The following is a 14,891-nucleotide window of genomic DNA, read 5'->3' on the forward strand; positions in this document are numbered from 1 at the left end:
AACCTTTCATTATGATTTTGTGGATGAAATTTAAATGCTAAACTCACCTGTAAAAAGTAAGAACAGATTTGAAAAGAAATAATGTCATCAGTCACAGGATTCTCACCTTCATGGAAATAGCACTTATTGAAATAAAATGATAAATAAAAATGTTTCCTGGCTCGGGAGAACCTGCCTAGTTTCTGATACTTTTCTGTTTCCTTGCTCTGAAAGCGTCATCAATCTCCTTGTTTGGATGCTGTGTGGCCAGGTGTTCAGAATCACAGGGGGACAGAAAAAATTAGTTTTTACTGAATAGGGGAAATAATAAGAAAAAAAGAGGTTGGTGTAAACAGGGCTTAAAAATGTCTGTACCCACTGAACTGAACCCTTTTTCTCCCTCCCCCTTACTCCTCAGGAATAATTCTGCTACAGGGCTGACTTCAAGGACATGAATTGTTGACCTCATCCCAACACCAGAACCTCAGATGTTATTCTAATTTTTGCATCATTCCAGGCAAGTTGACTTTATATGGGAATAAAATTGAACCCTAGGGGTCTGATGGAAATTCACTGTGACGCTCACATCAAGAAAACCTGCTGAAACCCACAGAGCCTTCCCTGCATGGGCCCCGATGGTAGCCTCCAGAAGGTGCAGCCTCAGGTGGTTCCACTTCTTCTGTGGCAAGAATAAACTTTGGGTCTTGGAGCGCAACACCACCTGTGGAGAAAATGGTATGCGAGGGAAAGCGATCAGCCTCTTGCCCTTGTTTCTTCCTCTTAACGGCCAAGTTCTACTGGATCCTCACAATGATGCAAAGAACTCACAGTCAAGAGTATGCCCATTCCATACGGGTGGATGGGGACATCATCCTGGGGGGTCTCTTCCCTGTCCACGCAAAGGGAGAGAGAGGGGTGCCTTGTGGGGAGTTGAAGAAGGAGAAGGGGATCCACAGACTTGAAGCCATGCTGTATGCAATCGACCAGATTAACAAGGACCCCGATCTCCTCTCCAATATCACTCTGGGTGTCCGGATCCTCGACACGTGCTCCAGGGACACCTATGCTTTGGAGCAGTCGCTAACATTCGTGCAGGCGTTAATAGAGAAGGACGCTTCCGACGTGAAGTGTGCCAATGGGGATCCGCCCATTTTCACCAAGCCCGACAAGATTTCTGGCGTCATAGGGGCTGCAGCAAGCTCCGTGTCCATCATGGTCGCTAACATTTTAAGACTTTTTAAGGTAGGTAAAGGTGTTGTCTGTCTGACCATTGTAAAAGGACAATGAATTGTGACTCCAGCTGCAGGTGTGAAAAAAAACAACTGGAGGTGGGTGAAAATGCTCACAGACCTTCTCTGTCACCAGGTTCCTCACATAGGGCTTCTGTGTCCAGGTTTTTGCCTTTGTTACTTGGGTTCCATTATTTGCAATTAATTGGGTTCATCAGGACTCTTTTCTTTCCAAAGAGAAAGGTTACACATTCTCTGACATATTGGGGCCTTGCTACCTCCTTCTGCAAGCTGACTTAAAATCAAAGCTAGCTTTTTTAAAAATGAGGTTAATGAATCCTTAGCACATTTATCATATAGGACAAGTGTATGGTATTTGAGGTACGTATAAGATAATTTACTTGGTGAAACTTCTTTAAGGTGAGAGGCTTTGTTCTGACAAAGCAGTATTTATTACTAAGGTATCGATGCGAGTGACACCCTGGGAGAAAGGGTGGCTGTAAAATTCTCAGGCTTGTTCTAACTACAATAGAGCAGGACCTCGTTAATTCAGACTGCTCTGTTACAGACTCGGAATAATTAATATAATTCTTAGAGAGTTAGGAGTTCAAATTCAGCGGGAGGAGCCACGACATTTTGATTTAGGTTTGATGATCTATTATAGATCCATTGCATTTCTGTGTTGAGTAAAATTGGCCATATGGAATAATACATGTAAAAATACTTTGAAGGGTGTAAAGTGCCATAAAAATAAAGTTATTATAAGTCACCATTTTCATTAACTTTCTCATTTTATTTATTAATGCCATTATGTAGTCCTTTCGAATAGACATAATTTTTTTAAATTGAAAATACTTTTCACTTTGATTTCTTACTCCGTGGGACATGACTTTCTCAGCTTAACCTGAATTAATGAGGCTTCGTTGTAGATTGTGAAAAATGATTCCTATGCATATTAGATTTAAAAATATTAAAGGAATGTGGAGAAGTTGGATGGATGACAGATAGAGTGACGAAAATGAACAAAGTGATGGAAAATCTCACCCAGAAGATGAAAGGAATTGAATCAAAAGTCTGTGAGGCCTCTTGGAGCCCCGTCTAGTTGGACCCATGTCTCACGCTGGGACCCTCTCTGGAGCAGCCCCTGAGGGGCCTTGCAGGGCTATGTAGAACTCTGCGTGAGTTCCCTCCATTTAGAGGGCAGAAGGCTGAGCGGCAGTTTAATGGCTATTTGCAGATTGATGAAATTTTCTCAAATAGCAGGATGCTGGGCGGAAGCTCTCTGTGTCTATGGAGTAATGAAGAGAGTGGCACAAACAAGCTTCAGGGAGCACAAGAGACAACTGAGCAGGACATTAGAAAGACTCCCCTGGCAAAGGGAAGGAAGGACACAAGGTTCAGATAGGCCACCCGAGATGTGAGAAGTCTCCATCTCGGAGAGCTTCAAGGACAACAAGGCAGGGGCTAACAATTTCTCTTGGGATAGCTGACTGCTTGCCTGGAGGAGAGATGCAGAAATAGGATTCTCTGGCATCCCCCCATAGCCCGAGATGTAGGATTTGTCCTCGCAGCCCCTATTCTGTGCCACGTCGGTTTTGCTCTGGGTCAGCATCCTGCTCAGTCACTCTCCTAACTCTTCTGTGGCATGACCTCCCCTGCTCCAAACTCTGCAACTGTGGCCCACAAATACTCCCTTTGAGATAAGAAGCAAACCTGCCTGTGGGTCTTCTGCCTTCTGTTACCCTCCCTTGACACACTAGCTCTGCTTCCCAGCCATCCCATCACAATTCCAAGGTATCCTGTCTCCCTTCTGTAGTTTGGAGCCCAGGTCCAAAGTAGGCAAGGGTTTGACTATCAGAGTAGAAGAGCCAAGGGGCTTCCTTGTGGTTTTCAGAGCTTATTAACGTTCATTTCCACACAGAATTGGCTTCTCGGCAGGAGGGGAATGCTAACCATACTGTGTTAGGTGTCAGGTGTATTTAAGCATAAAGAGCTGGTAAAAGGTTCCATCAGGATCCGGTTGTGTTTTTTGCTTCCTTGGGCAACCAAACGAAATGAGACCACCTGAGGATAAGAGGAGCACCTTATTTTATGTGGACTGGACCTAGCTTTGCTCTGCTCGGTGCTACCCTCAATGACTGGCCAATTCTCCTACACTCTTGAGTAATTCTGCAGGGACCCATCTGACCTCTGAGGGAATTGCTATTGACCCTTTGGTCAGAGTCCAGTGCTGTAAGCCAACTCTTGAGACAACTGGCCAGTTGGTGAAAGGCTTGCTTTTGTTAGCTTTGAGGAGTGCAGAGTGGGTCATTTAACTAGGAAGGAGCTCTAGTTAAGGCAGATGTCATAATGAACCTGATCCGTGTGTGGAGTAAGCATTTAACAGGTGGAAGAAAATCTGTTCAACCAAATTACTGGATTGGAAAACTATGTCTTGCTGAAAACTCACTCTGCGAGAGGCAGTATATGCTCAGTCGTCCTTCTTCCAGCTGAACCAGGGACCATGGAATTAGACAACTGCAACTTCTCCTTGTGGTGCTATTTTATGTTGATGATTTATATGCAACCTCCAACCAGCACTCCACAGTGATTTTAATTATGAAATAATGATGGTTACTCTTGGGATAGAAAATGGCCCACTTTATGTATGGATGACTTCTGTTTACATCCATGTGCAACTGACATGAAATATTAGAACAGTTATCAAAGGAATGATTAGCAAATTAATGCATTGGGAATTGCCATACAGTTCCACTTGAAAAATACTAATTTTCCTAGGCAGAATGCTCTGATTTGAATGAAAGCAAACCTTAGGGCAGTTTTATGGAGCTTGGGCTGCTCAGAAAGTCTAAAAAGTTGCACAGAGATCAGTGTTTCACCACTTATTCCTGGATTCCTAGAGTTAAAGAAATAGAGCGTCTTATTTTGAAAACATCCGAACCATTAACCTTGATCATAAGGGCTGCCCTCAAGGTCATCATTCATGAATCTACTCACTGTTCTGCTCAGCAGTAAACACAAATTGGGGTTTTAAGGATGCGGCTGGGACCTGATTAAAATTGAATCAAAAATATTTGGGCCCAAATTGGAAGTAATCTCCAGGTGTCTCGGTTCTTGTCTCCAACTTTGGAAAAGTCCCATCTTTGCCTGCGGGATCTGAGCTCAACTGGAAAAGAGACAGAGTCCTTCAGGCAAGCCCTTCTCCCTCTGTCTTCAGTCTCGTCCCCCTTAGGGCAGCCTCTCCTGTCACCGTATTCCTTCCTGACACAGAGGAAATGTGCATTTCCAGTCATTCACATGCAGAAGTGTCTGGTTTGAATGAAGAGGCTTTTCCATGGGATCACTGATGGTGGAATGAAGTGATTTGTTTTTGTAAAGGAGATTCCAGCATTAGTAGAGGAGGTTCAGCGAGCCCCCGCGGGGACTGCTTCTCTTGAGACCACGGCCCAGGTGTCTCTAACACCTGACCTAGAGGGAACCTGTGTCGTCTTTTCTTGGCTTCTCTTCTTATCAGAGCTCAGAAGCAAGGGGAAAAAAATCGGCCCTTTTAAGTTCAGAGGAAAGTTGGACCAACTGCTGCAGCCAGACATGACCTGGAGACCTGGAGACCTGGGAGCAGGAGAGGCTGTTGGCTCAAAGGATCCTGAATGCTCCACCAGCTCAGTTCCAGCTGTGCGGGAGGCGGGCTCTGTTCCCTCCTTATCTGCAGTCAGGTGTGCAGGATTTTCAAGACTCCCTGGAAGGGTTTTCAGGTAGCAGGGCTGTGTGTGTGTGTGTGCACGCGCGCGCGCATGCGTGTCCTCCTCTGGGAATTATTTGGATTTTTTTTTTTATTTGAAAGAGTTACACAGAGGAGAGGCAGAGAGAGAGAGAGAAAGAGAGAGAGAGAGAGAGAGAGTGAGAGAGGTCTTCCATCCACTGGTTCACTCCCCAATTGGCTGCAATGGCTGGAGCTGCACTGATCCAAAGCTAGGAGCCAGGAGCTTCTTCCAGGTCTCCCACATGGGTGCAGGGGCCCAAGGCCTTGGGTCATCATCTACTGCTTTCCCAGGCCATAGCCGAGAGAGCTGGATAGGAAGTGCAGCATCCTTTTCTTGAACCGGCACCCATATGGGATGCTGGCGCTTCAGGCCAGGGTGTTAACCGGCTATGCCACAGTGCCGGTCCCATCTCTGGGAATTATTTGAATGAAAGGAGTGCCTCATATCTCTCAGGTGTGTTGAGAGTGAAACTAATCTGCTACAGAATAAGATTTTAATGATCCATATTTTAGAAGTACTGCTATGCCTTAAAACACACACACACACACACCCATGATTTTATGGAAAATACATATTTTGAAAAATATGCATGAATTTTAAAATTTTTTCATGCCAAAAGAAACATCTTTTAATTGTAAAAACTTTTTATAATATTAAATATTTAAAACTTTTAAAAATATTGACAAATTATTTGAGAGGCAGAGAAACAGATGCAGAGAGAAGGTGCTCCCATGTGCCAGTTGATTCCCCACGTGCCCACCACAGCTGGGGCTGGAGCCAGGGGTTGCACTGCGGTCAAGCTAGTCCACATAGCAGCAGGGACCCAATAACTTGAGTCATCCCTGCTGCCTCCCAGGGTCTGCGATGGTAGGAAGCTGGAGTTGGGAGCTGGAGTGAGGAATCAGACTCAGGCAGTCTGATGTGGGACAAGGGCATCTGAACTGCTGGGCTGAACGCCTGCTTGCATCCACTAACTTTTCGAGGTACCTGTCCTCTGAGCTAATGTGGGGCAGTGTGGTCACTTAGGTGATTGTTGAAGCCCCAACACAAGTTGCTGGCTTTAGATAACAGTAGCACCAGTGAGGACAATGTGACATGTAACTGCAGAAGAGCACTGTCGAGACTTGCACCCTACGTAAAAGGTAAAGGGCGCCGCAGAGACTCCTGTGTTGTGGAGAGCCTATTGAAAAGAGAGGCTCAGCTCTTAGAGACTGTGTAGTCGAGAAAGAATTAAACAAGAATGAGGGAGCCCTTCCAAGAATGTTGGCTGGAAGGCCCATGAACTGAATTTGCTTATGTTTCATGAAGAACTCTATTTTTTCTAGTTTTTCCTAATTTTTCTCCATGCTCTCCTTTAAATTAGAGCAAATCTACAACACATGGACCACATATCTTAGAGCAAAGATTGAAATTCTAAGTTAAAAGCACCTTGATCTGGAGGTAATCCACATCAAGGTCTACAAAGGTGCTTTGGATTGTAAAGGATGGTGTTTCCCCATCTCTCCCTCCCCCTCCCTCCCCCTGCCTCTCTTCCCCCTTTACCCCCTCTCCCCTTTTTCCCCTCTCCCCCTCCCCCTCTCTCCTTCTCTACCTCCCTCTCTCCCTCCTTCTCTTTGTCCCTCTCTCTCCCCCCCCATATCATTTTCCTGGTTAACATTACCTATATTTTTAATTCTTTACTCTTTAAAGACAGGAGATAGTCTGAAGTGTATCCTTCCCAAAGAAATCAAATTAGATTTTTCAGTTGAAATCCATTTGTGAGTGGGCTAGATAATTTCTTCCCATGTGGAAGTGTGTTAGTTACAAATGGCTACAATTGATCTTCATGTTAAGTAAATGAAGTACAGAGAGGCATCCCATTTAGTCTATGCCTACCCTGTTGTGTTTTCAAAGGGATGTTTTCTTCCAACAGATTCTACCAGTAGTAGCAATCACTTCCATAAAGCCAGGCATCTTCTGAGTTATTTATTGCATCCAATGGGCTTTATTAACTGTAGACTATGAAAAAGTAAATCTACCGCATCCAGGCTCATGTACTTAGATGGACAAATGATTGCAATCAATAAACACAGCAGGAGGTAATAGTTCATATTAAATCTTACTTGATGACAGATAATGGAAAATTGAAAGATTGAAAGACAGGCTCCTTCAGTCATTCCTTTGGTGATGTACAAAGCTCTTATTTAACTTTGGAAAGAGTCTATGGACTTTAGATAGAGATGATGGGGGCTGGCATTGTGGCACAGCAGGTAAAGCTGCCGCCTGCAATGCCAACATCCCATATGGGTGCCGGTTTGAGTCCCAACTGCTCCACTTCCAATCCAGCTCTCTGCTATGGCCTGGGAAAGCAGAAGATGGCCCAAGTGCTTGGTCTTCTGCACCTGTGTGGGAGGCCAGGCAGAAGCTCGTAGCTCCTGGCTTCAAGTCGGCTCAGCTCTGGCTGTGTGGCCATTTGGGGAATGAACCAGTGGATGGAAGACCTCTCTCTCTATGCCTCTGCCTCTCTGTAACTTTGCTTTTCAAATAAATAAATAAATATTTTTTTAAAGATATAGATCATGGGGTCTCTGTCTTATAGTGGCCCAAAGTAGCGACACTGGATGAGAACAGGTGCTGTATGTTGCTCACAGCCACAGATATCAAACACACAGACTTGGAAATATTGGTCCTCTTCTTCCCCTTGGGGTGAAAGTTTGCCTCTACTTCAGGAAGTCCCTAATCCCTTACCTTGACCAGATTGTTTCTTTGTCACATTGAACAGAGATGTGCTTCCTCTTAGCATTTATTCCATTCTTCTGTAGTTGTGTATTTGTCTGCATCCCACACTTGATCGTAGGCACCTGAGGGCAGGCTACATGTGTATCTCATTTGTTTCTGTATTCCTAGCACCTGGCTTGGACCTGTCGGTGAACCTAACAAATGTTTGTTAAATGAGCGAATGAATGATGGATCATATCGCATTCCCTTATCCCAGTACCAAATATTGGAAATAACGTGTGTGTTGGGCAGTTAGGACAGAAATAGAATTTTGTTTTCCGTTTATACTCTTTTAGAAAAAGGAGCACAAGGAGGGAGAAGGAGAGAAAGAGGGTAACATGGTATATTGTGGGAGTGCCTATTTTTGTGTGCTTCCTCATTTTCCTACAAATTCACATTTTTTAAATTAAAAATTAAATAAGGAAAATACATGAATACATTAACATTTGGAAAGGTTTAAGCAATGAATAAGTAAATAGTATAAAATGGAAAGAGTCTGCTTCCCAACATGAATACCTATTAATAAAATTGCATATACACATGTCATTTTCACAGAAGTGTGTGATATGACTTTATCTTTGATTTAATAATATGTCTGAGAGAGATTTCTATGTTGGTTCATTGCTTTGGTTTCAACATAATTTGACTCTTAAGTTCATGCAGACATTTAAACCCTTTGGGTTGCTGGTCCTAGGGGGGGTGGACGCTTGATCCAATCATGAAGTGGTGTGGGCCTCATGGGCGGGCCTTAGGTAGTGGGGGGCGTGGCCTTGTAAGGAAGTTCACAGAGGAGGTTGGTTATATAAGCCTGACTAAGGTGCAGCTCCTTCCTCTCTGCTTCCTGGCCTCCCTACGTGATCTTTCCTCTGCACTTTCTCCACCAATATCATCCTCTGGTCTCATCAGATGGCTGAACCAGTGGGCCCGCCTGGTCTTGGGATGTGAGTCTCCAAAACTGAGTCAAAATTAACTCCCTTCCTTCCGAAGTTGCTTATCTCAAGTATTTGTTACAGAGAGGACAAGCTGGCCAATACAGATGGGCCTCCATAATCCTCCACTCTGGCTGCGTGATACTATTACCCGGACAGCTTTATTTGTTTTTTTAAAAAAATGGCTGCCGATACCCTATCCAAGGCCACCAACACTGCGTTGGTATGTTTTACAAGATCGCCAGGTGATTCTGATATTTGTCCAAGACTGAGAGCTGTAAGACTATTTTTAAATGGCTGCTTGGTTTGTAAGTATATGGAGAGACCATAATTTGACAAATTCTTGATAGGCGACTTACTTTGATTTTTTTTTTAAATCAAGTATCATTTTATAGACACTTGTTATAAAGTTAGAGCCTTATCCAAACACTAGCGGTTCCAGACTGAATTTTGAAATCATGGAGGACTTTCTTGGGCCAGTGAAGGAGCTCAATTAATGAATTACCAAAAACATCTTGATATAAGGCAGGCTGAGGCAACAGGCATACATCAAGGCCATGGGTCTCCATAACATGTAGTAACTTTAAATTGGCATAGATGTTCAGGCTGTTAAGAGTATTGTGACTCCTGTTGGATGGAATAGATTTTAAACATAGTGATTTTAAGTTAAATCTTTCCTTTTTCCTAGCCTCAAATGGTTTGAAATCTCATCGTGAATACTAAAGACATCTTAAGAGCTTCCTTAGTGATTAATGCCTGTCTTTTGGGTGTTTTAAATAAGGAAGTTGTTTTAAAAGCAGCGAAGAAGACTTCCCAAGAGAATAGCTTGTTACTGGCTGTTATATATTTTTTAAGAAGTTTTCTGAAAACCTTTCTAGAACAAGACAGAGTAGATGTAAATGCTGAAGTAAACCTGCATAAGGAAAGCCCTGTGTTCTTTCTACTCATTTAACCTGAAGATTGCAGTTTTAAAAATTTCATTTTATAGACCTCATTTTTTTTGGAGTAGTTTCAAGTTTACAGCAAAACTGAAGATTGATATGGTTTCATTTGCCTTCAATGTCTTCCTAGACTCTTCTGGAGACAGTTTGTTTTTTTTGAAACCAAAATCTGTGCCTTCCTGGGAAGACTTCGGACCTGAGAGCTTTCTGTGGCGTCAGTCTGGTGGCCTTCACACGGAGCAGCAGTCTTGTGGAATCACAGATGGCTGAGCCGCCTTGGAGTTTCTGATTCAGGAGGTGCAGGGTGGGGTGTGACAATTGGCATTTCTGAGAGCTCTCAGGTGATGCTGATGTTGCTGTTTAGCAGACCACACTTGGAGAGCCGCCGCTTCATACAAATTGCTTGCCGGCTGACTTAGCAAGTCAGAGGATGCAAAACAAAAATGGGATTTAACAGTGTTCTGGCAGTAGCCTTCTTGCTTCTGACTTACACCTGGTTGGATTTCTGCTGGAATTGGTCATAATCACTGCAGCTGCTGTATGGATCTATTTTTAATTGTGTGCTCTTTGGGAAGTTGCGTTCGTTATTAAACATGCGTGGCTCAGGAGTAATGATTGGTGCGATGGTCACTTCAACACGATGCCTAAGCAGGGTCACTCAGATTGCCATTGTTACTCATTTTCACTGCCTGAGACAGGAGAGCAAACTGATTTAAGAAACTTAGCCTGGAAGATGCACATTCACTAGGAACTGAGAAACAGTAAGAGACGAAGGAGGTGATGATTTGTCTCAGCTCCTAGCAATTTGTCTTTGGAAACCATGACAGCTACCTCCTGGTTTCCATTATGCAATGAGATTGCAAATAGCATTCTACAGCAGCCTTAATCAATACAGGGTTGCAAGAGGCCTTCTTTCTCTAAAGTAGGAAAAGGGCCTATTTACCTGTTTAATTGATAGAACACATTTTCTGGCAAAAGCAGAGACATCTGTTTTACCTGTAGTTGGACTTTTCCTATCCAAAAGTACTCTTAACACAAAAATGTACATGGCCTCCTTTTGCATGGACTGGGAGGGTGCAGGGGTCTGTATCTGTTTCTAGAATGAGGCCGGTCTCTGCTGCTTTTCTTTATAGGCCCAGCAAGCTAACACCAATGTGTTCTCAGTGTTAGTCATTAGTTCCTAAGACTCTCCCTGTGGGCTTAACGTGGCTGGTTTCCTTGCTGTAATATATCTCCCTGTACCCCCCCAGTGCCACAGGAGACTCCTGGAATGTGTGGATGGTGTTGTATTCTTGTGCTAGTGTCTTACCCTTGCTTCCTTCCATGTGGATTGACAGCGAGCACTAGCTTTGGTTAGTGCTTGTGTTATTTCTTGCATTTTGACTCCAAGTATCTACTTAGGAGCAAATCTGTTCACTAGAGTTCGTTCCTTTATTTTGTTGATAGCACAAATGCCAAATGATACTTAGGCAAATGTGTTAGATATACATTTGTGGCTTATATAATATTTGTTAGCATCATGAGCTGTCTCTTCAAGTTATACATTATGATAATAAATTTATCTGGTGGTGCTGATGTTCTTCCATGGTATAAAACAGATTGATATAATACATGGAATAGGTCAGAAGTGACAGACTGGGCTCAAATTCTGATATAGTGCTTAATAACTGTTAAGCAAGACAGTCACTCTCTAAATCCTATCTTTATTATCTGTAAAAAAGTAGAAAACAATACTACTGTTCCTTTGGAAAGCTTGTAATGCTAAAGACAGTATATGCCCTATAGAGTAGGCACCGTAAATATTTGTTAGATGATGAAATGAGAAACAGAGTTGTCCAGCAGTAGGATTCACTTTGAATTGTATCTTCAGTTTCTTAGCCATTCATACTGGCTTGCCCTGTTTTGTGAGTGATGGTAGATTGTTTCTTGGCCAGTGACTACACCAATGACAAAATGGAGGGTCCGGGTAGGCTCTGGCATAGGGTCAGGCTTCCTGGTTTTTCTTGAAGGCCACGCTTGGGACTAGATCCTCATCAGCCTCATGTTCCAGCTGACTGAGCAAAAAAAGTATGAGTGGTATACTGCTGTCCTTTCCAAATCCATGTCTTAGGTGCCAAGAGCAAAGATTGGGTGACTCAAAGATGAGCTGTCTTAAATTTTAATACTGGTTCAGTATTTCCCCAAAAAAGTGCCTTTAGTATTCAGTTTTGGAAAAGCAAAAATAAATAAGCAAAAAAAACCCTCAAACCAGTGCTGGCTTGCTTTGGCTGTGTCCCAGGACCCCAGGTTTGATGGTAGAGCTACGGTTGAAGGTGAGCAGCTGACCAGCCTCGAGGGTGAATGGCAGCCATTAAGCCAGTTCTGTGGTTTGGAATTTGCTTTCTTTGCCATGTTTGGTGCAATGACTCAAAGAGAAACCCACTCGGGATAAACACCATTACTGTTGTTGAGGGAAAAAACTGCCCCCCTACCCCAAATCCCAGGCTGGTCTATATAACACTAATTATAAGCTTTTGATATACATGTCAGAAAATAATTTGGAAGTACTTGCTCCAGAAATCACATCCATCTTAGGACAAACACAAAAACAGTGGAACTAAATGTATTAAGTGTTGAGGCACATTCTGCCCTGTATTACAACTGTTTAAAAGCGATTAATTCAGGGGTGGTGCAGCCAATTAATCTGCAGCCTGCAGTGCCAGCATTTCATATAGTTGCCATTTTGTGTCCCGGCTGCTCCACTTCCAATACAGCCCCCTGCTAATATGCCAGGTGTGTGGGCCCCTTGCATCTGTGGGAGACCCAGATGAAGCTCCTGGCTTTGATCTGACCCAGCCCTGGTTGTTAGGGTCATTTGGGGAGTGAACCAGCAGATGGAAGAATCTAACTCGCGCTCTTTTGCGTGTTTTCGCGCTCTGCCTTTCAAATAAATTTTTTGTAAAAGTGAATAATTCAGTCAAACATACCAGTTTTGCTCTAGTAAACTCTAATCACATGTAGATTATTTACTGAAATGTGAAAGGACTTCACAGGAAAGAGACATTTATATTTTCACAATGCAGACTTCTGTGGTGTAGTTAGGAAGGACAATTGCGTAAGACAATCCTTGGAGAGGACTGGGGGATGTGCTATGTAGTGCTTGTTACAGCTCTTTAAACTCTTTTGGTGTTTTTCCACCAAAAGAAGTAGGATAGGGGAAGAGTTGTCAGTATTTTACTCACCTGTTCTCCTTATTTAACTTAGTGGTGAAACAGGTAAGCAGGCAATATTCAATTACCAACAGGTGTCTATGTAGCATTCCATGTTTGTATTATGAAAGATACATGCAGATAATATGAAAGAGGTAGAAGATTGAAGCTTTCATCTTGCTTAGGATCTCGTTGAAGTTATAACACCTAAAAATAACTATGATCACTATAAAATGGTGCAACAAGGATTAAAGGGGGTTCTGGGGCTCAGTGGAAAGGCGTATTTTTTCTGAAGAAGCTGTAGTTATTGGCCAAGGTGTTACGGTTAACTTGGGCTGCTGTAACAGAACACCACACTCTGGATGGCATGAACAGCAAACACTGATTTCTCACAGTTCTGGAGGCTAGAAGGCTGAGGTCAGAGTCCTGGCATGATCAAGTTCTTGAAGGTCCTCTTTCTGGCTTGCAGATGGCTTTTTTTTTTAAGATTTATTTTTATTTATTTGAAAGTCAGAGTTATATACAGAGAGGAGAGGCAGAGAGGTCGGTTTTCCATCTACTGGTTCACTCCCCAAATGGCCGCAATGGCTGAAGCTGCACTGATCCCAAGCCAGGAGCTTCTTCCTGGTCTCCCACATGGGCGCAGGGGCCCAAGGCCTTGGGTCATCAATTACTGCTTTCCCAGGCCACAGCAGAGAGTGGGATTGGAAGTGAAGCAGCTGGGACATGAACCGGCCCCTTTATGGGATGCCAGCACTGCAGATGGCGGCTTTACCCGCTACACCACAGCACCTATCTGTTGTGTCCTAGTATAGAGGCAAGAGAGTCAGAAAAAGCTCTTGCCTGTCTCTGTAAAAGGGCATGAAGCCATTCTTGAAGGCTCCACCATTTAGGAGGGCTGCACCCTCATGAGGTAATCACCTCCCAAAGGCCCCAACTCCTAAGACCATCGCTTTGGGGTTAGAAATTCAACATGTGTGAATTTTGGGCAGACACAAGTAAATGCATATCACACGGCTTCTGTGCATTGATGTGGGATTGGGCTGGTCTTGGGAGGTGTGGGTAGGGGGAACTAAACTGAGGGGTCATAAGAGGCAGGATCTTCCAAGCATGGGGACCCCATGAACTTTGACCTTGTTGCCAGATGATGCTAAGCTGTGTAGGGGTGGAAGCAAGTGGAGACCCCTTTTCCCCCTCTTAGTGTATCTCTGGGAGGCAAAACTTGAGAGGGTTGCTTTGAGAGTTTCCTAGGAGGACTCAAAATGAGGAAGATTGGAGCACTATAGCCCTGGCTTTCACTGGACATCAGTCTAAGCCAGCGGACACAGAGCATCCAGAGGGCAGAATCTTACAGATGCAGGAATAGGTAGAGAGGGTGAGTTGCTGTGGCATTTAAGGTAGCAGCTCCCTAACAGGGGAAGCCCTCTCTGTCCTTTCCTCTTTGGAAATCTGTGTAACCTAAGATCAGAAGTTGTGCTTTTTTTTTCCCCATTTGCCACATGGGTATCTTGAGTGTTGATGCTACCTTCGTTAAATTCAGATCTACAGATAATTGCTGAGAGAAACTGCATGCATTACCATTGCCTTATTTCCAATGAGGAAAGTCTGTCTTTGAGGGGCTCGCATTCCTTGGTTCTATCTTCTTGACTTTTAGTAAAGGGGAGGAATGCTATCTGCACTGTTGGTCGAGGTGGTCACAGAACACACCAACGTAGAAACTTGGAGAAATGACAATGTGCTAACTGGAGAGGGCTTTGAGCAATTTGGAAATGAGCGCTGTATTGAATGCAGCATAAATGATTATCTTGCTGAAGGCTGCAGCACTTTAACGTGTAATTTCTACACTGGTAACCCCACCTATTTAAATGGAAGCTCCGTGTGAGATGTTTTGTCTTTGAAACCACTGGAATGGAATTTTAAGCCCTTGGATTTTTTTCCCCCTTTTGCCTGAGGAAAGAAGATACTAGAAATTCCATTTTTTTAATTTGAATTCCTTTATTTCATTTATATTCATGCAGCTCAAGCATCTAGTAAGTTTGGCTGGTATTTGAATTAATATTTACAGGTAAAACCTTGCTGAAAATAAAATAGATTAAGTGGAGAATAT

At 43.4% G+C, this 14,891-nt stretch overlaps 1 protein-coding gene across 1 annotated transcript in view; it reads left to right on the forward strand.

Annotated features, from left to right (window-relative positions):
- The first annotated feature begins 711 nt into the window (after positions 1 to 711).
- Positions 712 to 14,891, forward strand: part of GRM8 (glutamate metabotropic receptor 8) — a 930,207-nt gene continuing 916,027 nt past the window's right edge. The window contains exon 1 of the mRNA XM_062198428.1: positions 712 to 1,221. Coding sequence (XP_062054412.1) covers positions 712 to 1,221 — 510 coding nt within the window. The remainder of the gene's footprint in view (positions 1,222 to 14,891) is intronic.

The sequence above is a fragment of the Lepus europaeus genome, chromosome 1 (genome assembly GCF_033115175.1).
Source record: "Lepus europaeus isolate LE1 chromosome 1, mLepTim1.pri, whole genome shotgun sequence".
NCBI lineage: Eukaryota > Metazoa > Chordata > Mammalia > Lagomorpha > Leporidae > Lepus > Lepus europaeus.